The 26,697-nt window shown below is 45.6% G+C and overlaps 1 protein-coding gene across 2 annotated transcripts; it reads left to right on the top strand.

Annotated features, from left to right (window-relative positions):
- The first annotated feature begins 12 nt into the window (after nucleotides 1-12).
- Nucleotides 13-26,697, top strand: LOC135806031 (tRNA wybutosine-synthesizing protein 4-like). Of its 2 annotated transcripts, none has more exons than XM_065320163.1 (19): nucleotides 13-131; nucleotides 5,324-5,448; nucleotides 8,268-8,346; nucleotides 13,878-13,961; nucleotides 14,369-14,465; nucleotides 14,923-15,058; nucleotides 15,916-15,982; nucleotides 16,247-16,278; nucleotides 16,694-16,778; nucleotides 17,169-17,276; nucleotides 17,464-17,572; nucleotides 18,038-18,143; nucleotides 18,910-19,064; nucleotides 19,377-19,430; nucleotides 19,909-20,322; nucleotides 20,700-20,797; nucleotides 24,018-24,223; nucleotides 24,934-25,063; nucleotides 26,307-26,697. In XM_065320163.1, the coding sequence occupies exons 1-19, from the start codon at nucleotides 99-101 to the stop codon at nucleotides 26,478-26,480; spliced, it is 2,292 nt and encodes a 763-aa protein (XP_065176235.1). In that variant the 5' UTR covers nucleotides 13-98; the 3' UTR covers nucleotides 26,481-26,697. The 2 variants fall into 2 exon arrangements, with proteins under 2 accessions (XP_065176235.1, XP_065176236.1); XM_065320164.1 differs by having other exon boundaries at nucleotides 18,047-18,143.

Below are 26,697 nucleotides of genomic sequence, written 5' to 3' on the forward strand. Positions count from 1 at the left end.
ACTATTATGTAAATTGCACATACTAGTAGTAGATAGACTCTGCATTGCTGCCGAAGCGAACTCATGGGAGTAGACTGCCGAGGCGCAGGTTGGTCAAGATGAAAACCAGAAAGTCTCGACATGAAACCGCGGTAGGTACCTGGGCGAGAGTTGTATTTCGATTCGATACGATCAATGATGGGGTGCAGCAACTACAAGCTGCAAGCATAAACGACATAAGCTCAATATGTTCTTCACACTTTCTTCACCATTGGAGAAAATAAATACTCTGGGATATCTTCTTCATGCTACATACTACTAAGCATAGAGTCAACTGTGCAAACCAACCCTATCAAAATAGGGAAACGATTTTCACGTGTATAACTATAAGTTAGTTCATACGAGTTCGTACTTTACTGTGTTGATGAGTGGTGTTGGTGGCTGAGCAAACGTTTATGTGACGTATTGGGCTTCATTATTGGTGATGACTCAGAGGAAAATTACTAAGTCAGTACTTCTTCAACACTAATTTACTCTAGAGAACACAGTAAAATCACGAAATCCACATTATAGAACAGTCGTCCCTCTCTAATCCGGCACCTTTTGCAACGGCATTTTCTGCTGGATAAACAAGGGTGCTGGATTATCAAATCCTGCCCTCCAACCCGGCCCACATGTTATCATACATGTTTGTGTCGTTCGTCAAAACGTAGGGATTTTTTGTGTCAAACCAAGTACTTTGTGGAATGCATGTCTATAACATACACTTGGGACTATCTTATGCACTAGCAAGGATATTCCCAAGTGTATATTACATGTGTTGTGTATGTTACAATGGTCCCTGACAGTATGCGATGTACAACTGCTGGATTAGAAAATCGAATCATGTACAGTTTGAGTGATTTGTTGCAGAAAATCGCTGCTGGAGGCGGAATTCAAGTGCCGGATTAAAGTGTAGAAAATGAACTGAAAAAATCCGTTTTGCCAGAAAGTGTGCTGGTTTGCAAGGGTGCTGGATAAACAAGTGCCGGATTAGAGAGGGACGACTGCAGTCCTGATGAAAGCTTTCACTTCATATTTTTGGTGTGTGGCTTCCGCAAAAAGCCCATGATAAGGCCCTGGGCGGAAACATTAGTGAAGGTACAGAATGCGCGTATACGGGCATCAATTTGGGCTCGGATGTTATTTCGGATACGTGAAAACAGACTGATTTTCCCATGAACATACCGTACTACATGTACTACATACAAGGTTAGCAAAGTGTACAGTACACTATACTACAGTAGTGTACCTGCACGTGGAGCTAGCTGTGCATGGCTGCATGCATGCATACACAGCACTGTGTACTGTGCCTGTGCTTTCGCACAGTCAAGATAAAGAACATGATTGTAGAACATAGAATCTAAGAGCGGGAAAATGTCGAGGGAAATAAGTTTAGGTGGGAACCAGAAATTTCTAAGCAAGAACACTGTGTAGATGTGCGGAACTGGAATGAGAACTGTCCATCTACTGTAAGACCAGATATTTTAACGTCAATTAAAGTTAATGATCTCCGGATTTTTTTGGTTTAATGAGGTGAAATTCTAACGAATTCTGTCTCAAAACTAGCAAATGACTGTACATGTACACATCGTTTAGTACATAACGACTTCAAATGTATTGTAACGATTTTTTAAATTCGTTAAATCGTTAGAATTAAATGTTCGTTAACATTACTGGTCTTACAGTAGCTGACTTGTGCATGGCCGGGATACACGATTTCCCGAGCAAGATGCTGACTGAAGAAGGACCGTAGCTTCCCCTCACATTCATTCCAGAATTCGGGATTGAAGCTTATCCGTTGCACGAACTGGTCACCTGAAGCTGCCATACAGGCAAAGTCACACCAAGCGTGGCCAGCACACGCCATTTGACCTTGCACTTGGTAGTAGTAATTGTGATTCTGCTTGAGGCGGAGCTTGCCGTTGATGTTTTCCAGGCAGAGACTTGACTTCTTCAAGCTGTCACCTAGTTTGCCATCGACGCTTGAGAGGTACTTCACCTCTAGCAGTCCAGAGGAAGGCTCACACGACCAATCAGACACGAGTCGGTCAGGGCTGGCAGCAAGGTATCCTTCTTCTGAGTGGATTTGGAGACCGGTCTCTGATATGTCTACCAACTCCTCTTGCTCCTGCTTGAAGGCAGCATACCGCTTGACAACGACTGGTTCCTTCATGCGGCCCTGTGCCAGCGATGTTACCTGAACGGGCGGATCAGTGTAAAGCAGCTGCTTGACAAGGGATGACATATACCCAGAACGGCGCTTGGAAATGAGGCCAAACTTTGATGCCGTCAATCTGCATATTTGTTCCGTGTACCATATCTCTGACTGATGCTATTGGCTGGTGCTGTGGCAAACTTGCTCTCGCCCAGCTTCATTCAGACTAAGTGCCTTTGACAGTAGCTCACACCAAGAATCAACATCAGCAGGCATCGGTGGCACTGCAGCACTATTGATCACCTCAAACACGACACTAAGAAACTGAAGCAGACGAATTGGCCTTGGGCGATCACTGGCGTAAAGACTCTCCACGAGCTGAGGCGCAGCAGCAGTGAGAATGCTACTATCAGGTATGGTACTGTCAGGATTGCCACGCTCATCGTCAGAGGAGGAATGGCCGGGTCGGAAATATCGTAGAAGGGCCATGGATTGCTGCGAACCTACCAAGTCCGCATGCAGTTTGCTATGCAAGGGGAAAGTGTCCAAAGTTGGCAAAGTCTTACTCTTGTCCACGGCCTATACCGAACTGCTATCAGGCTGTACAGGGGTGAAATTCTTGTCCTCAACAACTTTCTGAAAATCCAGCCGCTCGATAGGCAATGTTGGCTCAATGTGCCGGGTAGGTATCCCCCACTGCCTAGGTAACCACGTCCTGGACACATCCGGCTCCGAAGTACTGCTGCTCATGTTATATCATCCGTATCATGCCTGTCATGATTGTCTGAAGCTATTGTCTGTGTTGTGGTTGACTTCACTCCTTAGTACTATTGACTGGCCTTTCGTACAATACCTATTGATGTCTAGAGACATACTGTCTAGCCTTCCCCTCGTGCGCTTATTGATACACTATCCAGCTGTCCAGTGGCTCTCCTTCTACCGCTCTCTATCTCGCTATACTCTTCTTCACACTCTATAAGTTCGTGTCTTCTTTACAATAAAATCAGTTCAGTGACTGACGAGTTCGAGATCACAACATGGTGTCAGAAGCGGCTTGATTACGAATCCAGCCGAGTTGCTTGCAATGTAGTCCTCAAACTGTACTCCTCTTTACCCGTTTTAGCCCTCTCACTCAGCCTCTCTCTATCAATTCTGGCTCATTGCAGAAACCGTCCGTCTGCCTCATTGCAGAAACCGTCCGTCTGCCTCATTGCAGAAACCGTCCGTCTGCCTCTAAGCAGAATCCGTCCGTCTGCCTCTAAGCAGAATCCGTCCGTCTGCCTCTAAGCAGCCTCCCTGCCTCCGCGTTCCTACCGGTCGCAGCTCCTCGTGTAAGTCTCATTGCAGCTCCTGCATAGTCCTCAGACGACGTCGATGACCTCCTCGTTCGAGAACAACTGATCGTGGCCCTCCCGGCCGATGGCCATGTCTTCCTCCTCCGTCAAGCGCCTCAGACCGCTACCACAACTGTCGAGCAGGCCAAAACTTACCTGCGAACGGAGAGGACAGAGATGGCGCTCCGCAAGTCTCTCCCGGGTTCACCGCCCCTCGCAAACGCGGCGGAAACCTCAGACAACTCGTCGTACTGTTCGACCTCCGACATCGTTGCCTCAGTGTAGTAACGATCCATCGAGTCTGTGGTGGTGCAGCTCACCCTCGGCGTGATTGCCCAGCTACAGACAAAGACTCGCAAGAAACTAGGTCACTTCCGCGTGTGTCAACGTGCAACAGCGCCACCGTGACACAAGTCAGAAATCCGTGGGTTGTGTTACTGTAAGTACCACCACAGCACCAAACAGTCATGCTGTCCGTGAGTGCGATGCTGACATGGACAGTCGCACTCTGATCTCTGCGTCTTGCTCTTTGTGCTCACGCTCCTTCCACATAACGCATGGTTGCGCTCTTTCTCTGCTGGCTCTAGTATCAAATGCTCCAGTTCTATTTGGCCTCTTTGCCCTCTGTTTTCACTCTTTGCTTGAAAGGGGAGATGTTATATCATCCGTATCATGCCTGTCATGATTGTCTGAAGCTATTGTCTGTGTTGTGGTTGACTTCACTCCTTAGTACTATTGACTGGCCTTTCGTACAATACCTATTGATGTCTAGAGACATACTGTCTAGCCTTCCCCTCGTGCGCTTATTGATACACTATCCAGCTGTCCAGTGGCTCTCCTTCTACCGCTCTCTATCTCGCTATACTCTTCTTCACACTCTATAAGTTCGTGTCTTCTTTACAATAAAATCAGTTCAGTGACTGACGAGTTCGAGATCACAACAGCTCACAGCTGCACTGCCATCCAAAGAGGTAAGGAAAGCTCCAGCTGAACAAAGGTAGTGAAAAACAGCACACTGGTGACTACACTTACCTAGCCCAGCTGTACATTTGCAGGTGTTCTGCACCAGGTCGAAGTTACTGCAGTTGATGGCCAGGAACACCTTGTGTTTTTTTAACTTTTTTATCCTTCGTCTGGCTTGCCCAACATGATGCACTGACTACAGCATCATCATCCGCTTCAGACAATGATAATTATTGTCACAGCATGAACCGAACCCTCCTTTGCAAACTTCTACCCTCTCTTGAAAATTCTACCACTACCAAAAATTCTCTTTATAGTTCCAATTGTCAAACCGCTGAAAGGTTTCAGAGAGTCAAACGGCAGATCCATGCGACTATCCACACTATTGTTGCTACTACTACAAGTCCTACTCTATTCCTACACTACTGCTAGAAGTCGGCAGCAACAAACAACTACCAATACACTAAAAGGAAGGAAACGCGCGTCATGTCACAAGGTAAAAACAAAACACACAGAGCAATCCATTTTTTCTCTCTGCCCCGAAAAATTGATTCCGAGCTCCGCGGTCTCCAGGGCCATCTCGGGTACGGATCCCCGTAGGCGACTTTGGCAACCCGCATACGGGCGTTCACACGGAGGTTGGCTAGAAAATGGGACCAGAGTGCTGAAGCCCGGTACCCGCCCGTGCACGGGTTGTGGGAGTAGTGGGAGCTATAGTGGGTGGGCGTTAATGACGGCGTTTACGATACTTCAAATTGGTTCTCATACCAATGGCATTTGTTATTCAACTTCTTCTAACACGGCTACTGAGAATGCTTTATTTTTATTTTGTTGTCATGTGGCACAACAGGTCCAAGGTACGAATGACAGTAGTATTGTGAGCAAACTGTCCATGGTTGCACGGGGCTATTTCGATGATCCGTATTTACGTGAAGTTGTCCGACAGCCATGTCGCCGAGCACCACTGATAAACCGGTATGTAGAATTCTCATGGAGTGAGTACATATACCCTGTTGTGCTGCATGTTTATCATGTCTAAAGTTATTCTGCTACTTGGATGGATCACGCTGCAGGATATAGTTACATGTATGTCTTTATGAGCACAATAAACCAGAGCATGCAGCTCGAATGGGTTGCTGTCGCAGCGAAATTAAATTCCAGCATTACATCATTTCAGTGGTGCAGTCAGTGCGTACGAGCAGGATTCAACTGCAGCTCGTTTGTACACGCTTGTATAGATCTTATTGATGACGTTCTTTCAGTGCATGCTCTAACTACAACAACTACAACAGAAAAATGGATTTATCTTGCCTTCCTATTGCATGGTTTGTACAGGGTCTTGAAAGCATTGAAATTTAAGTGCTTGAATTTTGAAAAATCCTTTAAAGCCCTTGAAAAGTTCTTGAATTTTTGAAAAAGTTTTTTTGTTCAAAAAATGCCATCTCAGACCGCGGTCACACATGCACTTGGCGAGGCCACCAGAGCGGGTTTTCCACATCCGCGGTTATTGTGTGTGACCGCGGCCTTAGCTGCCCACAACCGCCTAAAACTATTACCGTATTATCTCTATTATAAGCACAGTCTCCAATAATAGCACGTCTCCAATATTAGAACACCTTGGGGTGGCATTCAAAAAATAAAGTGCTCAGTCTCCATTACAAGCACACTGTGTAAATTCATTATCTGTACCGGCGAAAAAAACCCTGAAATGTGTGTGTCTGACATGAATTTGGCCATGGCAACATGCCTCTGAAATGAGGTTGAAAAAATAATGGAACAGTCTCCAATAAAGGAACGTCTCCATTAATAGCACGGGGCGGAGGTACATTGAAAAAATAAAGGACCGTGCTTATAATAGAGATAATACGGTACTCTCCTTCCCGTCTGTCGAACATTGAAAACGGCTTCTGGTCGACTCGGGCTTGTACCGATCACTTCAAGGCCGTCGCTCAGCCGCCCACTTTTGCAGCCGATTTTTTTCTTTTTTCGGAGCACACTGCAACAAAGCGCAATGATCGCAGCTCAGCGCAAACGTTGCAAATACTGAAGCTTCCTTGTCCCCGATTGTGGCGTCTTCTTGGTTTGTTGCAGAATTAAAAAGTCTTTCATTGTAGTGACACTGAAATGGCACCAAATGTTGTTCACACATGCCCTGAAATGCTTGCACTTGGCTTCAATTTTTTCCCAGGGGAGGACCCCGCACACCCCCCCCCCCCCCCCCCCCTCTCCCTCCCCCCGTCCATGTATAGCCGACTCCTGATACGTGTATAACGAACACCATTGTGCAGAAGAATTAGTTCTTTATAGCCGAAATCCGTTTTAACAGAAATGCACTCACCCTATACAAGCAGCAAGTCATGAGCTGATTGTGGCCCATGACAGTATGAGTGCGCTTGGTTTACAAGCGGCCCTACAGGATTTGGCTCACTATAACCGAAAACTTCAGAACTAAATATTGCGACAGAGCTTTCGGCCATATTTTCAATTCATTGCTTTCCCAACTCATCACAACCACGCGCTCTTCAGCCGAACCACACAGACACCACGCTGTTTTCACACTTACCATTTTAGCAGCTTGCATATGCCATTGTTATAATGTAACATAATTATTACAGGTCGTCCCTCGTTAATACATAATCTCTGGGACTTGACAAATGTTATGTATTAACGGGGTTTATGTACTAAACGAAAGTGTACATAACTTGCTTGTATACCAGAATTTTTCATTTTCTTCAACTTTTCTGAGTGTTTCTTGCTGCCATGACTAGGGAGCGAGATATTATTAATTCCCTCGATATAACATAAAAATTATGTTATAACGGTCACAGTCAGCGAAGATTCTACAGTTTACATGATACATGCCCAGCCGGCGGCCGTGCCTGTACAGTCACTCGAAGAAAAAAACAGAGCTTTGTCGGTTTGTGATGTGCGCTCTGATTTCTGAGCGAATTGCGTCCACAAGTAGAAACTAGAACACGACGTGCCTCCACTGGAAGGCCAAAAGACCAACAAATTATGTACTATTGAGGTAGGTGGCATGCGGGTACGGAGAAATCTTATGTACTAACGGGGTTTATGTACTAACGAATTATGTACTAACCGACAAAATTTGTATGGAAGTGACCACGTTTCGTCCGGGACTTGAGATTTCTTATGTACTAACGGGGTTTATGTACTAACCGGACTCGTATTAACGGGGGACGACCTGTATGTGGAAAGCGCGCACTTGCGCCATTTCTGGTGTATAAGAATGATCATTCCTCCATTATCATCATTATCATCCTCTACTGATGAGCTCCGACAGGGAGCGAAACAGCTGTCTAGAGGCGTGGAACAATATTATCTCTCAACGGAAGTGTCCTTGCTGGTGTCTGTATGGTTCGGCTGAAGAGTGCGTGGTTGTGATGAGTTGGGAATGCAATGAATAACCGAAAACTGTTTGCTATAAAGGGTCAGTTTTGTATGGGTTCAAACAGGGACATGGACAAAGGTTCGCTATATCACGAAATCCGCTACATGCAAGTTTGTTATAAGTGGAGTCGACTGTATATGTGCTGCACGGCACGTATGCAACACTGTACCAGGTGTGAAGACCTGTGTCATGTGCAGCAGTGATGGCTAAAGAAATGTCTCGCTGCACTGTGTGTCAGCTTCATGTCGGGTGTAGAATGAGACTGTTCTGGTGTCATGTGGAGAGCATGATGAGAAGTCAAATCTCCTCTAGTAAGTACTAGTATGCCTATACTAGTGATGTCCATATGCTGTGTGCCTTTTTGGCATTATGTGCACTGCAGGGGTTACTATATCCGCTCGCTTGTCATTGACAACCTCTACAAGACCTTTCTGGACCAGTTTTCGGGACAGTTGTGCCAGGTACGGATGTATTGAAAATTGGACTTCTCAGATTGTCTTAGCAACTTACTTGAAATTAGGCTGACATCAATTGCTCAACTAGTGGTAGTAGGTTGAGTGGCGGTGATAGAGTGATTAGTGAGCTTATTGTTATTATCAATCCTCATATACTGCCTTGTATTCATATCAGACTGAAAGAACACAACTAACTTCAGAGCCTTCACGAGCAACATGTCTTATAGTTTCCACGAGTACTTATCTTACTTTAATTATTGTAGTATATCAGTCATACAGTTTAGTCTCTTTCCTTCCAATGTCCACCTGAAGAGAAAACAATGGATGTGCTCATGGAAACTTTCAGGAATGTTGCTTGTGAAGAGTCTGAAGCTAGTTCTGTTCTTCAGTCTGATACTATAGTACAGGAGCCAAGTGGGCAAAATGTGACTTCCCGTTCCCACTTTGGGTGTACCACGATTTTTTTGCTAATATGATAGAGGACCATACGTAGATGATGTTTCCACTTGTTGTCATTCTCAGAACTTTCTGAAAGGTAGTGAAAAATGCAATTGAAATTGCCTTTAGTTACCATGGCAACTGACCACAAAAATCGATTTTCTATTACTTTCATCCCGGAAAATTCAATGTCTATATGCCAACCATCTACATAAAATATTTGAAGCACCCCAGAGCATTTTTCGAACTTGGTTAGAACAAACATCATAGCAACAGCATGGCAACACTGTAATAATAGCGCCAAGAGTACATGAAAACCAGAGTGTGCAGCTCGGATGGGTTGCTGTCACGGCGGAATTCCTTGATTACATCATTTTAGTGATGTAGTGCGTACAAGCAGGTTTCAAGCAGGTCTCTTTCTGCACAACTGCAGCTCAGTTGTACGCACTACGCCATTTCCCGCCTAAGATCTCCGCCAAATATGATGTAATCACGGAATTCCGCCGTGACAGACACCCATAGCAGAAAAGGCCCCAAGCTGCACACTCTGGTTTTCATGTACTCTTGATAGCGCAGAAACAGTTACGAAACATTAATAATGGGTAGGACTGATGTTATCAGTCATATAATATTATATTATACATGTATGTATTAGAAGCATGAAATAACTAGCTGAAATAACTTATGTGGAAAGACTGTCATGCAATGCGTGCGCCACTACGCCCCGTTTCATTAATGCAGAGGACAGACCGTTTCGATTGGCCATGTATTAACATTGATTGAGCTGCTTAAAAGCATGGCAACGATTGAGTACAAGCAGCCGCAGGCAGTAGCTCAGCAGCAGGGCTCAGACACAGCGATCAGAGAAAAGAATGAAAACAAGAAATGATTGGAGAGAGAAAGAACAAACAATGCATGATAGACATTGTCCTCGAGTAACTAGACTACTGGCATCAAATCAAAAGGTCGTCTCTCAAAGTTTTGCAGTTGGAATGCATGGCTGCACACACTACAGATGGATTACTAATACATTATGTGCATTACCAGAATCCGGAAACTGTACCCTAGAGTCTGATGTACTTTGAATTACACATAACATAGCCAGCCAGAGTAGCAGTATCAGAGGAAACATCACGGAAGACAACGACTACTGCAGTTCACTTAGGCTCATTACAGATATTATGCTGTGATTGTTATTATTATTATTATTATTATAGGCTTTTCCGCGTTGGCATCGCCGAGCAAGCTTGGCTAGCCTTCGCATAAGCTGCTCCATAATGATGAGACGAAACAATGAATGCATGTATATACGATCTAGGACAGAACCAAGGTTGAGGATATTTTTGAAGAAAGCTGCAAGTTGTGTTGAGGAACACAAAGTTGCAAACTCTACGAAAGTAAACTGCAAGAAATGTTTTGGGGTTGATCTCATGATTATTGTAGTCACAGGTTGTGTTAGTAGTCAACATGAAAAATATATACAGTGTGGAAAGAGTGTGTGGCATGATCGAATGGGCCTACCAGGTTGCCAGGGCAAGTACAGTCCGTAGGCAGTTAAACAGATAGAAATGTTACACCAATGCTGCAACACGATGACAGCTGTGGTAATGGAGATCTTGGACCAGGCACGTCTAGTAATCCAACGGCTCTGTAATACAACAAACAAAAAACAAGGTTGATCAGATATATTACCCGTGACTGCCTGCAGCCAAGGAAATTCAACACAAATAAGAGGTACCCGGTCTGGATGAAGATTAGACAATAATATTACTCACACTGGACAGTGTCGTCATCCTCTTGAGTTATGGGATGACCTGACTCCTCGCGGTTGCTACACTCGCTACTGCATCCACAAACATCCGTACAGGGAAGGGATTGGCTGCGGCATGAGCATCTATTCCCTTGGCAGCCGGTCTTGCAGGAACACTTGACAAATTCCAAGATTGCTTGTGGTGCTGCAGCTACCGAGAGCCAATCAATGTGCAGCTGGCCATTGGACAGCTGCCAACCATGGCTTCCAGCGTACGCTTCAGGGACAGGGGGCTGGGCTTCTAGAGCACGTCGCCAAACAGCTGCCTGGAAGTTGGCCCTTGCTGCGTGTTTACGCAGAGCATCGTGGCATGGGGGCAGTCTGCTCGAATCCTTGGCGTTATCCAGCAAGCAAAACAACTCGTACCGTAAGCTATTAACGCTTGACTGGTTTGGCCGGCCATACAGCATGCAGACAAACCGCTCGATTTCTGCCATGGCGCTTGCTGACAGAGGGTTGAAGGCTTTGCCAAGTTCGGCCATTGAACTTCTTGCCAGGTCTCCCTTGCTTCCATCACTGGTCAGGAGCTGATAAGCAATGGTCTTGCCCTTTCCGTGGAACGCACTGACCGTATCGCACCCGGTGAAGGCATGCATGCCGATCAGTGCGTCACACACGGAAGTGCCTAGCGCAGAGCCAATCTTTGAGAGATTCAGGAGCCGGACTTTGCTCCTAGAACCAGGCAGAAACAGGAGCTTAATGCTGTCAGGAAAGCGGTGGCTCAGTCCGCTACCCAGAACCGCTACGTCCGTGTCCGGCGACTTGATCGTGACCGAAGTATAGCCTTCTGCACAAGCATCACCAGCGTGCAGCAGAAGCCGAGTGTCTGCCTCTTCGTGTGAGCAGTTCAGCCGTAAGCACTCTGTTGCTGTGGTGGTGAGGCGATCAGGTGACACTAGCATGACACAGCTAATACCGTTTGTTGCGTACAGCTGTCTAGCTTTCAGGTGGCTGACGTAGGCATCGGTGGACCATTCCGTAACAAGGAAGCTAACAAGCTCAGTCTTGCTGCTGCCACTTGACAAGAACTTAGCCCATTGCTTCGGCGTGTGCTGCTGTCCACTTGAGATTCTTAGCCGGATCTCACCATCCGATTGCGCTCGTCGGCTTCGCTCAACATCTTTGATGGAGTATTCTGGATACGTATCAGCTACAAAGTCGATTCGGCGAAACTGTGGAAAATTCCTTGCAAGGCACATAAAAACATGCTTTGCCAGTTCTCCGAGCGTACCTGGCAAGGAAGTCGGCTTCAGGGTCCGTAGCAGATCCATGGCATCGACGATTAATGCAGCCGAAGATGGAGGTGCTGGCTCATGGCTTGTACAATCAGTCTTGCTGAGGAGCTGCAACAGTGCGGCCTTGTTGCTTCAGCTTCTGGATGGGGTCGTGGAACTTGTCACACTGGTCGACAAAGTGATTCTTGATGAATCTTTGAAATGCTTCCTTTCCCTGCTGTTCCGCTTCAAGCAAGGGCATCCAGAGATTTCTGACGGGTGAACTCATTATAGCATAGCTTGTGATAACGAACTTCTTGAGAAATCAAACCGGATAACACTCCAACTGCTATCTTTACTCGTTCATCGTCTCTCAAATCAGCTGCCAACAAAATCTTCTCCGCAGCATTTTCGCTTTGACACAATGATGTTGTCTGATACTGATTCTTCTTTCCGGGGAGCCGTCTCTTAGCTTTCCCACAGAAGACACAATCAATATTTCCTGGCTTGACTTGCGGAACTTTCAAGCTCTGTCTTGTTGCCGGTCTGGTAGCTGTGCTTGCGGTGCTCGCTTATGCAGCCGGTGAATCTGCAGCGGAGTCTACATGCAGGGGCCAATACAAACCAATGGAGAACAAACACACTTTAGACACTGATAATTCAAGAGCAACGCCCACATGACTAACACCCACATGACTAACACCCACATGACTAACACCCACATGACTAACACACACGTGACTAACACCCACGTGACTAACACACACAAAACAGAATTATGCATGTGATTATCCAGACTTCAAAATACCGTTTGACAACCCCTAGGTATAGACCCAATAGTCTTCTCGTGGGGTACTGCAAATACATAATAGCGCACAGTTGCCACGGGCTTCTAAATCCCCATCGAATTGTGTTTGTTGTGTTTGCAATGGGCGAATGCATCTGTACATAGTTGTACGTGTCATACGTTTATGTCAGCGGGTTGGCACAGCTCAGCGCTTGTAAGGACAGCGTTCATCACCAAAACGTAACGCATCTATTTATATAAATCACTCACCTGTACCCGAAGCAGGCGCACCTGTCTCCAAACGCCTAAGCAGGGTTTCATTTGTCAGCTGCTGATAACATCATCGGTGGAAACCTGCGCCGTCGTGTGCCTGTTCACCAGTCAAGTCCAGGAGTCCAGATCGCTCAGCCGCAGACTTAGCCTTCGCCCATGTGTGGTCAGAAAATGCACTCACATCGCCTGTGGCACCCTTACTAATGTGGACGACACAGCGTAGCCTCCTGCCACTTTGACCAGCTCGGCCTGTCTCCTCCATCATCTAAGTACAGAAATCTCCATAGCAAAGACGCAAGGTACGAAGAAGACGCTGAAATCGAAATTGCAAGTGAAATTTGTCTAGTAAACAGTTGTCCACCACGTGCATCGCCCGCTTCCTTGTCACCAAACTGAGCCTTCCACATGGTCCGCGTGGCCACACGCTGATGTGTGACGCCATAAAGTACCATGATTACGTCTATCGCCATAGGTCACCAGTACGCACCCGTACGCCGCGGGAGCCAACCGCGTGCACTTTGCGCAAAAAGGTTTGAAAATTTCTTGGAAATGCTTGAGTTTTGCGATCTCTTGTCATAGCCACTCGAAGAATTTTTTGGGGGAAGAAGCCCTTGGAAGTCGACCTTCCAGAAACTTTCAGGAATGACAAGTGGATTTGTCCTGTACAAGGTATTGCCTAGCGATTTATGTAAAAAAATCGTGGTACGCTCAAAGTCGGAACGAACTTTTTTTCCTTGAGGGTTTCACCCACTTGGCTCCTGTACTACTAGTATCAATTTTGTCTCTTAGGAAACTATTTACGTGTTTCTTCATATACTAGAAGCGCCTTTTTTTGGATTAGTTTAGTTTTCTGTGCATGAATTTGATTCTGGCAGTATGCTATGAGAATCTGATAATATCTGGACATATTTTGGTTAAAGGTGCCTATTCTGTCTCAATGCTGTGCATTGTCTTCCCAAGAAGGTCCCACCCGTTAAGACCACTCTGGCTGTTGTGTCATTGCTGCGTTGTTTAGATTGTGTGTCTAGGTGCTGGATACGACACAGCTTTCTACCGACTGTTTTCAGCTGGTCTGTTGTCTCACTGTCACTACTTTGAGGTAGGGAGTTGACCAGAGGGATTTCTCTTTCAAAGGTGATGTTGTCCTAGTCAGAGAAGGTATTGAGTTGTATGCTGTGTGATGTTCATGTGTTTCATCACCTATTCTCTAAGACTATGACTGTTTAAAAATGTACTTGATAAATGGTCCTAGTATTGTTTATTTAGCTTGTAAATTTTGCCAGTATTTTTTTCTCCCTATGATGTTGACATATCATTGTGTATTTTCTCCTGTTACGGGATTGGTCGGAATATACATTGTGTGGTGCCGTTCTCCTGGTGTTCACTGACAAAGACTTGAAATGGCTGGCTTAAAAGTTCAAATTCATGTCTCTGACAAGACTGCGCAGGCTGTGCCAGTTTCTTTGACCATGCATGCACCTCATGCTTTATCTTTGGCCTGTGCAGGTTGACTTTGATCGTGTGCTCCTCCACAAGCAGCAGTTGATAGATGCGAGCCCGCTTTTATCTGGCTGTGCTTCTGAAATTGGCAAGTCACCTAATTGTAAGCACAAAGTGACTGCCATACTTTTGCCATCCCGTTCTATTTGAAGTACTAGTACATGATTATACAGCACATTGTACGTCTTTAAGTAGTCCTACCTCCACCACACCCTCATATTATCAAGTACATTTTAGATCTTATTGGAAGATCTGTATCTGCAACCCGAACGTTCAAAATACGGTCTCTTCGCTGCACATCACTAAAAAAATAATAAAATTGAATCCACCAAATTTTCGGGCATGGCCCATCTTCAGGGTGAAAACCGTCAACTAGTGGAAACTCATTGAGAGATTTCAGTTCTCTTCATTGGACACGCCTGATGGAATGCCGACAAACAGGCTATAATTATGTATTCCTTGTGGTGTCGTTTTCATAGAAAGGCATGGGGGGGGGGGGGGGAGGGGACATAGTGCTCAACACTTCAATGTTGAATTGCTGGTTGTTTTGTTTGTCTTAGGCCTACATAAATTGGTGCCATGTGATCTCAAGTCTCCAGACCAGTTGACAGGCTTGCTGGACAAGGCTGGTATTGATTGGACAATGCCCACTCTTCTGGTGTCTGAATGTGTCCTAACCTACCTCACTCCGGCACAGTAAGTTAGTTTGGCAGGTCTGTGTTTTTGGAAATTATTTGATTGATATTGTATTGATTTTAGTCTACACCACTGTGGGTTGCCATGCCTGGTTTGTAGTCAAACCCTCCCTTTTCCAAACCTGTATTTCCCCCAGTGCTGATTGTCACAAGTATGTAGTGCAAAGCTACTTCTTTTCACAAGCTTGGAGGAGCAATGAGTGAGGTCCTTTCTATGAACGACAGCTCAAGGAGGCATAGTAATGAATCTTGGTCTGCAGTAAGTCCATGTTATTGCTGTTGTTAGTTTTTGTGCAGGCATTGGGAGAGAGGCAAGAAAGGGCTGCACTAATCTTGGCGGGCATATGAAGGGAGGCAAGAAAGGGCTGCACTAATCTTGTAGGGCCAGCATAGTAGTAAGAGGAGTCCAGTATTCCAGTGCATGTATTTGCATGACATGCCTTCATATATTGGGTATCAACCTATGCTGTCAGGTGGAGAATGGTTCCTGTTCATGGCACAAAGTCTTATAATGCTGGCCTGCAGGCTAGGTTTCTGCACTATCCCGGCGTCCAACTTCGGAACGGTGGTTGCCAGCAGAAGCACAGAAACTGGGAGTTGTATGAATGCTGAAATACAGTCGTGGCCTAAAAAAATCGGACCCACGTGTCCAAAGCAGCACCAAGGCTCATGCAGCCCTCGGATGGGTTTTGGACAGTGTGTGAATGGAAATGGAAAGGCGGCACTACTTTTGACTCATGGGTCGGAATTCATTGGCCACGCCTGTAGCATCAAATCTAGACAGTGCAATACATGTATGGTCTGATCACTGTGATGTGTAGCATGGACACAATCTTTTTCTCCTCTACTTTTCTCCAGTTCAGCAAAGGTGATCCAATGGGCTGGCACTCATTTCTCCAATGCAATCATAGCTGTTTATGAGCAGGTAAGTCAGTTTGATTATTGTGCTGTGGTTTGGCTCTAGTTGCAAGGTGGACCGTACTAAAAGCATGCACGCTTGCGGCACTTCCGTGGAAACTTCGGAAAATTCTAAACATCTGTATCGTGTTGATTGCAACTTGCGTACTTGAAGTGTCGGTCTTGTGTTCTGAATATAAATTGTTTGAATGCTCTACTTAGACACAATATGCCATGTAACGTATCTGATTTACTTTCCTCCTCTCCCCCTTTTCCTTGTCCTATTTTGCAGACACATCCAACTGATCCATTTGGTCAAATAATGTAAGTACAGGTAGAGCTTAAACAGCTGCGAACACATTATGCATGCTGGTGCTCTAAAGCTCACCCGTCAAAACTGCTTATTACAACTGGACTCTCTTAATTGGAGCCTCGATTTCAGACTTCAATGTCAAATTCTCCAGAACTTCTTTATCCGAAATGCAATCCTACTGATATAGCGTTGTGTGAACAGGCTACAACTTTCAAGATACCAGTCTCATTGTTCTTGTTCTGTGCTTGCATAATCACGTAGTACAGGTACACTGTGCTGGTAGGTGTGCATGACACTGGGTTTTCTTAAATCTCTTCTTCCAGCCTGGCATGTTCTTTTCAAATGTTTTGTTGATGTTCTACCCTGGACTACAGTCATGTAGGTCATGCTTAGAGGATACTGTGTTCATTCTCATGCTGCTAATAGGTTGCAGCACTTTCGCAAGATTGGATCACCTATCGAGGTGGCGTGCTCTACGCCTGGTCTTCATGTGCAGAGGCTCTTGGATCACGTAAGCTGAGTTTGTAACCTTGATTTGGACTAAATTGTGTGAACAGTAAAAATGTACATCCTTACGCCTTATCAGAATTGATGGGGACACATGCTTTTTCTGGTTTCATTGTTCCAAGTACTGCAATAATAATAATAAGGAAGCAAACAAGGTTAGATGGTTCATGTGATCTTACTTGTGTAGACTTCCCTCTGCTCTGGATATGTACATGTACATGTAGTGCTCTAGTAAAACAGGCCTGTGTAAAGTGAAGTATACGTGTAATACACTGTGCTCACGTTGATTTGAATTTTGGATGTATTATCCGCGTCTTTTCTATGCAGGATTTTCACATGGCTAATGCATTGTGATGATATTCGTTGATTTGTTTTTGTTCATTGTATGATGTAGTCCTGGTCTCAAGGATGTTGCCACACCGCTCTTGAATGCTTTCATTCCCTTGTCGATGAGAAGGATCTGCAGCGAATATCATCTCTGGAGTCGTTTGATGAATTCGAGGTAAGCTCATACTATTATATCATCTCTGGAGTCGTTTGATGAATTCGAGGTAAGCTCATACCATTATGTTTAGTGTTGTGATGATAATCCAGGTTTGCTGTATTGATGTGTATAGCGCAGTGCCGCTTCCTGATCCTCATAACACGTTTGTCTTTGGATGTGTTGGTTGTGGTATGGGCACCTGCAGGAATGGCACCTTAAGGCTCAGCATTATGTCCTAGCATGTGGTGCGAAAGGCTTGTGTGCGAACATGCCATGTCTGGTGAAGGACTGCACACGTCATCAATGTGTAGATGGTAAGTAGCCTTCGATTTCGGTAGGACGACCTGTTTTACCGCCGTTTAAACTTAGCTATCAACAGATATTAATTGGTTAACGAATTTTGCATTGCAGTTTGGCTATGGTTGACTATACTGGTGAGTGCCAGGTATATGGGTTCATGTCTGCAGTTCTGATTTACTGTAAATCCTGTAGTACTGTACTGCCACAGAAGCTGATGGTCCCTGCTTTTATTCAAACCCTGCTTCTATTCTAGATGCAATCAGTGCTTTACCGGTGCAGAAAGGTATGCTTATGCATCAGTGCATTCAAATTGTTGTGCTTCTATTCGAATTATGTGTTTACTCAATCTGCGGAGAGCTTATCGAGCTGTTTTGACCTTGTTAGGTCTCATTTCCAGTCATTGGCAGAGCTGAAATCATGCTTGACTTTGCAGGCGTTTGCATTATAGTTTTGTTTTCCACTGTGATTCTCATGTTAAGCTGCTTCAGCTCCTAGTGATGCAGCAAATGATAGACCTGCTGTGCAGTGTATTCCAATAGTTTCGACCGGCAGCTGTTCAAGCCAGGCAGTCACATGTGTTGAGCGGTAGGTTTGCTGCTTTTAGCTTGATGAATTATCTTGCCGAATAATTGCATTAGTGTACAATACTTTTGAATTATTTATTCTCACGATGCTTGTTATAGACATTGCAAGTATTAAAGCCGATCACTGGTAGTAGCGGAAATCATGGCTTATGTTGGGGGGGGGGAGTCCAATACTAACTATGTCGAAATTATTGACTACCAGCACCACCTATGTGGTGGAAAATCTGCTGGACTAGGGAGGGAAGGTGCTGGATTAACAAATTAGCTTTTTTCATCAAGCCATGATCTAAAAATAAAATAAAAATACTGTACAAGCAAAATGCCATAGTACATGTACATGTATCTGCTTCAGTGTTGCAGTGTGTTGTTTCTTTTCCACACAACACGTACTTGGTAGCATGTGCGTAGCCCGCATGGGGCACGGGGGGCATGTGCACCCCCCTAAACATTTCGACCTACATAATAGGTTCCAGCGTACATATGATGACCATGAATTCTCCAGCACCAGCCATCCTACACATATACGACCCTGCACCCCCTTAAAAGGGGGACCAACTACGCCCCTGGCTACCGTAGGTAATCCCGAAGTTGCGTTTGCTGGAAATCGCAACCCATTGTCAAAGTAGGACATCTGGAGAATGCTTTTTATTGCTTTTTGGGGCGCACTGGTGACATTACATCAGAACAAGGTCTTTTGACTCGGTGCTCTGAAATTCCATGTGTGTGCGTGTGTGCTAAGGTTCATTGTTTGCTCCTTGTGTCGGCAGGTTTGGGCATTCTAGTGTTCTGCTTGGTAGCGGAGACCGCGATGATGACAGTGCCCTTGTTCTTCTTGGTGGCTTTGGAGCTATTGAGACGAAGCACCATCAGAGGATACAGACTGTGGATGTATTGAAACTGCATACGGCAGGCTGTGACTCAGGTACAGTTTGAAGTCCATTGTACCACAATATTCTCATGAATGTGAACAGTTTGTACTGTGAGATTCCTGCATGAGGAGTCTCATACATGTTCTGTCTGTGCCTGGAAGTCCGATCTATACAGTCATTGGGAATGGGTAACATTACTGGTAAAGGCTGTGGCTGTCCCACAGTGTGATGTGCAAAGCTGCATGGGTCAGTCTGATGATACGCTTGTATTGCTCGGATGTTGCCTCCTCGGTGAGACACCTTCAGTGCCACATCATACAGTGGAATTATTTAGAGCTGTTTGTGTTCTCTGTGCTCATCTGTAGGATCACCCGTATCAACACAAGGAAGACTTGTTGATCTTGTGGGCACAATGCCAGGTGTGTGTGTGTGTGTGTGTGTGTGTGTGTGTGTGTGTGTGTGTGTGTGTGTGTGTGTTTTACTATATGTTGCAAGTTTAGACCTAGATAGTTAGACCACGGCGAGCTTCCTGGACGGGGAGTTCTACGGGACCGCATGTTGAATGTTAATCATGATGTCAACACCCATGGCTGGGCTTGTTTCCTTTTTGGTTAATGTTGCCAGATATGACTGTCATGATTCCATTGTGGCACTCTGTTGCATTCTTATCTTTGCCATTCTGCCCACACATACTAGTAATTGAGACAACCATGTTTTGTGTCAGGAACTCTTCAAAGGTCTCATTGCAGCTGACACGAGGACTGGCTGCTGGTGCCATTCTCACTGTGAGCTGAACATAGTTCTGTTGACTATTGGCCGCATTCTGCACATACTTATAGACTTATAGTAGCTGTGTCTTGTCTGTCTGGGTTGTGATTCTGTTTGCTGCATTACTAGAGAATGTCATGTTTGCCAAGTCTGTTGGCCTTTCATCATCGGAGGTTTTAGTCTTTGACGGCAGAAGTTCACCGATGAAATGCAGTGCAGGTGTGCATCGTCTTCTGATTTCGTCATCACCTGCACCATCACCTGCAGCGGCAACAGAAACAGCAGCTGTAACTAAGTGCAATGGTAAACACTGTACTGCGGAAGATACCAGCTCGGTGGCTTCTCGTGGCCAAGATCCCAATGCAGAAAGTCAGTCAGCTAGTGGCGAGTCAGCTGCCACTGCGGCGCCCGTGCCACAGACAGCATCTACACGGGAAGCTGATCGTGTGCAACGACTTCATGTTACCTGCTCGCCAGTACCGTGCTCTGGGGAAGCACCATGCCCAAGGTGGCGACATACAGTCACCATGTCTCCTGTGGAAGGTAGGTTAACTGATTTGTCTGAGTACTGATCAATGATTCCGACTTTGAAGTACACTGGTATGCTGTAGCTTTTGTGGTACACTGAAGTATGTCCTGACATGTCAAGAGAGTATGCAGAGCTGGGTAGCAATCTTCCCCCTTTCCTCTTTTTCTTTGCTGAATTGTATCGTAATAATTGCGCTTCGTGAACTGATTAGTAAATGGTGCCCCGTTGGGGTAATTACTTGTGATTTTAGTACACAATGAATGCACGCCTGTGTATCTGCTTTGGCCACCTGTTATCCTCTTCAAAGAGGCATTGCTGGAAGGCTCACAGGAACCGGTCATCGTTTTGTGTGCATGTTTAATCTGGCGTGCGTGGTTGCTCTCCCTTGTAGGTAAGCCCCGCGCTGTAGTGTTTGGTGGCCGGACGCCAGCAGCTCTGTGCACTGCGGACATCCATGCACTGGATGTTACAAATGCTACCTGGACAAAGGTGAGTAGCGATGTGGAGTACTAGTAGGTCAACATGTTGATAGTGTTCAACCGTGTATCTATCATACTGCAAGATGGTAAAACAGAGAAGTGATGCGTGGTATGCAAGTTACAGCCACGACTAGTATAGAAATCAAGGAAGTAGGGACTGATTGGAGTTTGGACCAGGCAACTTTTTACTTTTCAAAGGCAATGAACAAACTGGTACCATTCCCAATGTCTTCCTGTAAGCTCATCCATCTTGTGCTAAGCCTGCTGCCACACCAAACACAATTCAGCCCATTCACCGGAAAAAAGCGCTTTTTGACGTCATCGTTGCTACGGAAAAGACTGAAATTTTGGCTGCAGCCACTCTTAGCAATCAGCCGTTTTCGAATCGCTGAATGGAGCACTGAATGGATTCAGCCATTCAGCAGTTCTGGCGGGGAAAAACAAACTTGTGCCAATCCAACGCACGTAGGTTTCGTTGTTGGTCTTTCTGCAGCATCAAAGCGTACCGTTAGATCAATACCGACACTAAAACCGCAAAGACCAGTGAATAGAGTAAACCGACACACCACTTAAACGCTATTATAGAATTACACAACGAAAGTATGTTAGCAGAAGATCAGCACACAGCAGTGCACACTACAGTAGCCACACACTATGCCATGTACATCGTATACAGTACTATCTAAATCAGACTGGTGAAAGACCAAACAGTAATATCAAGTGTACATGAAAACCAGAGTGTGCAGCTTGGGGCTTTTCTACTATGGGTGTCTGTCACGGCAGAATTCCGTGATTACATCATACAAGTATTTGGCGCAGATCTGAGGCGGGAAATGGCGTAGTGCGTACAACTGAGCTGCAGTTGTGCAGAAAGAGACCTGCTTGAATCCTGTTTGTACGCACTACATCACTAAAATGATGTAATCATGGAATTCCGCCTTGACAGTAACCCATCCGTGCTGCACACTTTGGTTTTCATGTACTCTTGGTAATATCCAAAAAACTTTGCAAGATTTCTTTCAAGCCGACGGATATGCACGCCAATTTCTCGCGTGCAATGGGACCGGTGCATCAGTTTCCAAAACAAACCGGTCATGGTGACCTGGTTCGTAGTCTTCTGGGTCAAAGCACCAGCGCTCACCTTCCGTTCATGCAAAGGTTTCACAGACGTTGTGCTGTGCACAGCATACCAGAGCAACATCAGCAGCAAATGTCGGGTCCAGTGGCTTTGATGAATCGAAAATTGCAAAGTGGCCTTTCAGGCGTCCAAACGCTTTCTCCACAGCTCTCCTTGTTCTTATCAGCCGGAAATTGAATGTGTGTTGGTAGGGCTCTAGCGCCTGGTTGTCAGGGAAACACTTCATCTTTGTCCGGGACAATTGACATGCTGCATCACGGACAACAAGGTATGGGTGTATGTAGGTAGCATTTAGGACATTCCTATTCTCTCCACTCTCAATGACTGTCAGCCATGTCTTGTCAATGATTTGGTGCTCCAAACCACTGGGGTGGAAGGTTGCGACATCTCCCATCGAGCCAGGTCGTCCTGCATCAATGTACGTGAATTGTCCGGTTGCATCAACCACTGCCAATATCAAAATAGAAGAATACTTCTGGTAGTAATAATATACCCCACTATACTTCAGTGGTTTCCTGATGCGCATGAAGGTGCCATCAATTGCTCCTGCGCAGCGAGGCAATCCACAAAGTTCCTTGAACTCCTTCATCACTGTTCGCAGCTTTTTACCACTTGGGAATTTGATCACTCTATTGGCCAGCTGTTTCTTCAGTGCTGATATGGTATCATGCACAATAGCCACAGTGGTAGATTTTCCAATTCCATAAATCAGGGCCAGTTGCGCCATGGACAAGCTGTGCGCCATCATCCAGTGCAAAGTAATTGATAGTCGCTTTGCGGAGGAAACTGGCAATCTACAATTTGTGACAGAGCGGTCCAGCCACCCACCAACAACTCCATGCAAAGTCCAGAATGCCTTCTTGCTCATCCTCAAATGAAGTCGATACTGGTTGTGTTCCCAGTAAGCAACATCCCACTGCACACCCAATGTGTTCCAGTGTACAATGACATCATCATTCCACACACCAAGGCTACGCAGTGCACACCGGAAATGTCTTTTCCGCTTGCCAAACAGGAGCAGGACAGGGGCCTGTGAATTCTCCATTAGCCTTCATGCCACACAGGAGAGACAAGCTGTGGGTGTCGCAAACGTTTATTCAAACATGAATAATCACGAGTATGTGATCGGTAATCAAGTATGACGTAACTCAGTACGAGGTCATATTACTATGATGTACACATATCACGCATCAGAGAGGCAAGGACAGCAGTTGATCCAATTGCTGGATGTAACCAAGCGCTTCATTCCTTACAAGCCACTTTCACCGCAAGCTGGAAATGGTTTGTTTGGTGTGACCGCAGCCTAAACCCCAGTTCACGACATGCTTATGATTAATGACTTGCTTTCTGGTAGGGCTGCAACGGGTAGGGGTTTGGCCGGGTAACGAGATCAGGTATTTCTATCCGGGTAGGATGGGTACCCTATCGGGTATTTGTTGTCATATTTTGAACTTTGTACAGTGAGCGTGCACTTGCGCTACATAGAAAGTGTACAGTAAGCAGGTAGCCATGCTTTTTTACATGCACCGTTGCGAAACACCGTACTCCCAACTACCCGATCGGGTTCTCAGGAGCAAACTGCTACCCTAATACCCACTCTAATTACGGGTAGCACCAAGAGCACATAAACCAGAGTGCAACTGTGCATATCAGATCTGAAACAGCGCAGTTCGTGCACTACATCACCCTGATGAGGTCGGCCAAGTCGCGACTTGCGTACAGCTCAAATTTTCGTGTTTCATAGCCCGGAAATCAGCCAAGTTTGCTTGATTTTAGACGTCCTGTTTCAGGATTTCGGTGTTTTTATGTGACTGTGTACGCTGCGTACATCCACCGACAAGTAAATTCACCAGGCTATCCGTATCAAAAAACCGAAATCAGGACAAACTCAGTGACCTGCACCACCTTGACTGGTTACGCAACTTTTCACCGTACCTGTGGCTTACCATGCCGTCAGAAATGACGTACTGCACGAATTACGCTCCCACAGGAACCATCCCGAGGTGCACACTCTGGTTTATGTACTCTTGGTAGCACGAGTACCCTACTACGCGCTGACACCCCTACTTTCTGGTTCTTTGTTTCTGTGAAGCTGGAAACTTTGCCTGGACATTCGCCTGTGCCTCGCCATTCACATTCAGCTACATCATGGAAGGATGAGATGATAGTTATTAGCGGTGGTTTGGATGCGTCAGAAACTCTTTGTTGTGACAGCTGTTGGCTGCTGGATGCCTCCACTTCTAGCGGCACTGGAGTTCGATGGACAGAATTATGTTTTGATCCACCACTACCTGGCAGGTTTGTGAGATCAATAGTCATGTAGATGTGCTTGTAGCCTTGTACGTATGTAATGCTGTACTGTATAAGCAGAAATATTCGTCTGGAATTTAATTTCGTCTATTTCGTCCAAGGAGCTTTTGGACTAAATTAAATGTAGGACGAATATCGATTTGTCCAGCGTTTCTATACACTCTTATGATCCATGGACGAAATTTTCAACCGGACGAACTCCTTTTCTTTGGAGTTGGACGAAATTATTGACCGACGAAATTTTCTGCCTCTACAGTATGTACTGAAGTAATAATAATTCTGCTGGGGGGGGGGGGTCTCTGAAGTTGCAGTCGAATTATGGTGTCATGAAGACGTGAAGGGAAAATATGTGACAGTGTGACCTCTTTGTTATTTGTCAGCAAAACTACGGGAGAGAACACGGAACGTCGAGCCTGAACCTCTGAAATGTAACATACATCCCAAATCATGCTTGTCCTGTCTGTTGTGCGTCGGGGTGTCCTTGTCTGCACACATTGACTATGTGAAGCCGGTCTGGACAATACAACCAGTGGCTCTAGTCGCTGCCTGTGCATTATACTTCAAGTTCTTGGCGTTTATAATAGATTTACACTGGGTAGTGCGCGTCAAACAGTCAAGCACGACTGAAATTGAGTTGCTTTTTAAAATATGTATAGTTTATGTCACAAGATGCACATTTGTTGTCTATTTGTACGCAGATATTCCCACAGCTCTCATGTGGTAGACAACATGTTAGTTCTAGTTGGTGGTGTCTCCGCAGCATCATCACAACCGTCCATTATCCTTGCCAACCTCTGCAGCAGGACATGGCAGCTACTAGACCTCCAGGTATGTTTTCTGTTGCTGCCGCCGCACCCTACAGAACTGTTCTACTTTCTTCTTGCGATTGCCTTCAGGGCCGTTGGAGGCTGTTGACGAGTGGTACGGCCGGGGCCCCGGCGGGGTCAAGGGGGCAGAGCTGGGGGGGGAACCCCGTGTTAGAAAAATTTGGGATTCCATGCAATAGAAAACTCCCTGATGCATATCTTCAACATTGTACAGCAAGCCCAGCACAAAAATCTCCAACTTTCGAAACTCTTTTATTGCTTTTCTGAGCGTTTCACGGTGACCACCGGTCGCCAGAAGTGCAGTGCTGCCAAATAATTTTCGCCCAAAATCGGACACTCTTCACCGCCAAGGCTGGCCATGGTGTGAATTTTTCTCCTCGGCAAATTTTTACAGAGAATTCAAAATATCACCTAAAACACCATGAAAATTCGCTTCGTTGCCATGGTAACCCCGGAGTTGTCATGAATTTTGTAATGATGAGTGTGGTCGCACACTGACTCTGTACAGACTGTCAGCGTACATGCCATCCAGCCTGATCCAGGCATGTATTGTTACTTTGTACTTCCACAGCCAAGCTCTTTTTAGAAGCAAATGTACAGTGATTTGTGCCTTCAGTTGCGCTGAAAAGTGAAAGTACAGGACTTCTGCATAGGAAAGTAATGATCTCCGACATTTTGGCTGCTTTTCGGACGTTTCCCTTTTCGGAAGAGCCTTCAAAAATGGGACGGTTTGGCAGCACTGGAAGTGGTACGGTCATGGCCGTACCATCCGTACCGACTGCAACGGCCCTGGCCTTTGTATGTAGTCTCTTTCCTTCTAATCCAAGGTACGATGGTGGGCAGGTCTTTCATCTTGCATGCTGGTGTGACTTCTTTTTTGTACCAGCAGTGTGTCCCCGACCAGGAGGGCTCAGTCCAGTCAGTACTGGTGGGTGTGTCACCCTACCCTGAAGTTCACCACCCAAACGTATACGGATCCGTAAAAAAAAAGAAGATGAGACTGAATCCAATCCAAGTACTTCGAAGTAGATCCATGAGTCAGCACTGTCATGATTTCGGCCTGGCTATGACGTAGCACCTTCAAGCCCTTTTGGACTGGGCTCCATGAAAACCATGTTGTCGCACGTTCTCATGGTCTAGCACAGTCATTGTGTTGTATGTTTGAAGACTGTGTGAGTATGCTGGGACTTTCTTTTGTTGTGTGAATATGCTGTGACTTTCTTTGTCTGTCCTCCGGCTGGCAGGTACCTACAAGAGAACCTCTACTACTCCACAATCACTCGTCTCATCTAATCCGACATTTATCTAGTGACAGCCACCCTACCCTTGTTCTTGTCGGCGGTGGGGGCAATTGTTTTTCTTTCGGAACCCACTTTAACTCCGAACTATACTGTGTAGCGTTGCCAATGCTTCAATGATGAGCATTGTTGTTAGATTGATCACACCCACGTGTTTTGGATTATATCTCTACTTGAAGTATGTTTATTTATTCCCCCGCTTCTGCTTTTCAAAGCCTTTAGAGCAAGATTTTAATGTGCAGGCATCAAGCACACAGTGCATTTTGTATATTTTTCATGCTGTGCTGTAAAGCAAATGGCATCTGAAAACTTGTGAAAAATCCTAATACCAACCGAA

This window comes from Sycon ciliatum, chromosome 1 (genome assembly GCF_964019385.1).
Source record: "Sycon ciliatum chromosome 1, ocSycCili1.1, whole genome shotgun sequence".
In the NCBI taxonomy this organism is placed as follows: domain Eukaryota; kingdom Metazoa; phylum Porifera; class Calcarea; order Leucosolenida; family Sycettidae; genus Sycon; species Sycon ciliatum.

Coding starts and splice junctions, on each gene's coding strand:
- LOC135806031 (XM_065320163.1), top strand. CDS start 99: ATGAAAACCAGAAAGTCTCGACATGAAACCGCG. Junction 15,059..15,915: donor ACCTACCTCACTCCGGCACA/GTAAGTTAGTTT, acceptor ACTTTTCTCCAG/TTCAGCAAAGGTGATCCAAT. Junction 20,798..24,017: donor CAAATGCTACCTGGACAAAG/GTGAGTAGCGAT, acceptor GTTTCTGTGAAG/CTGGAAACTTTGCCTGGACA.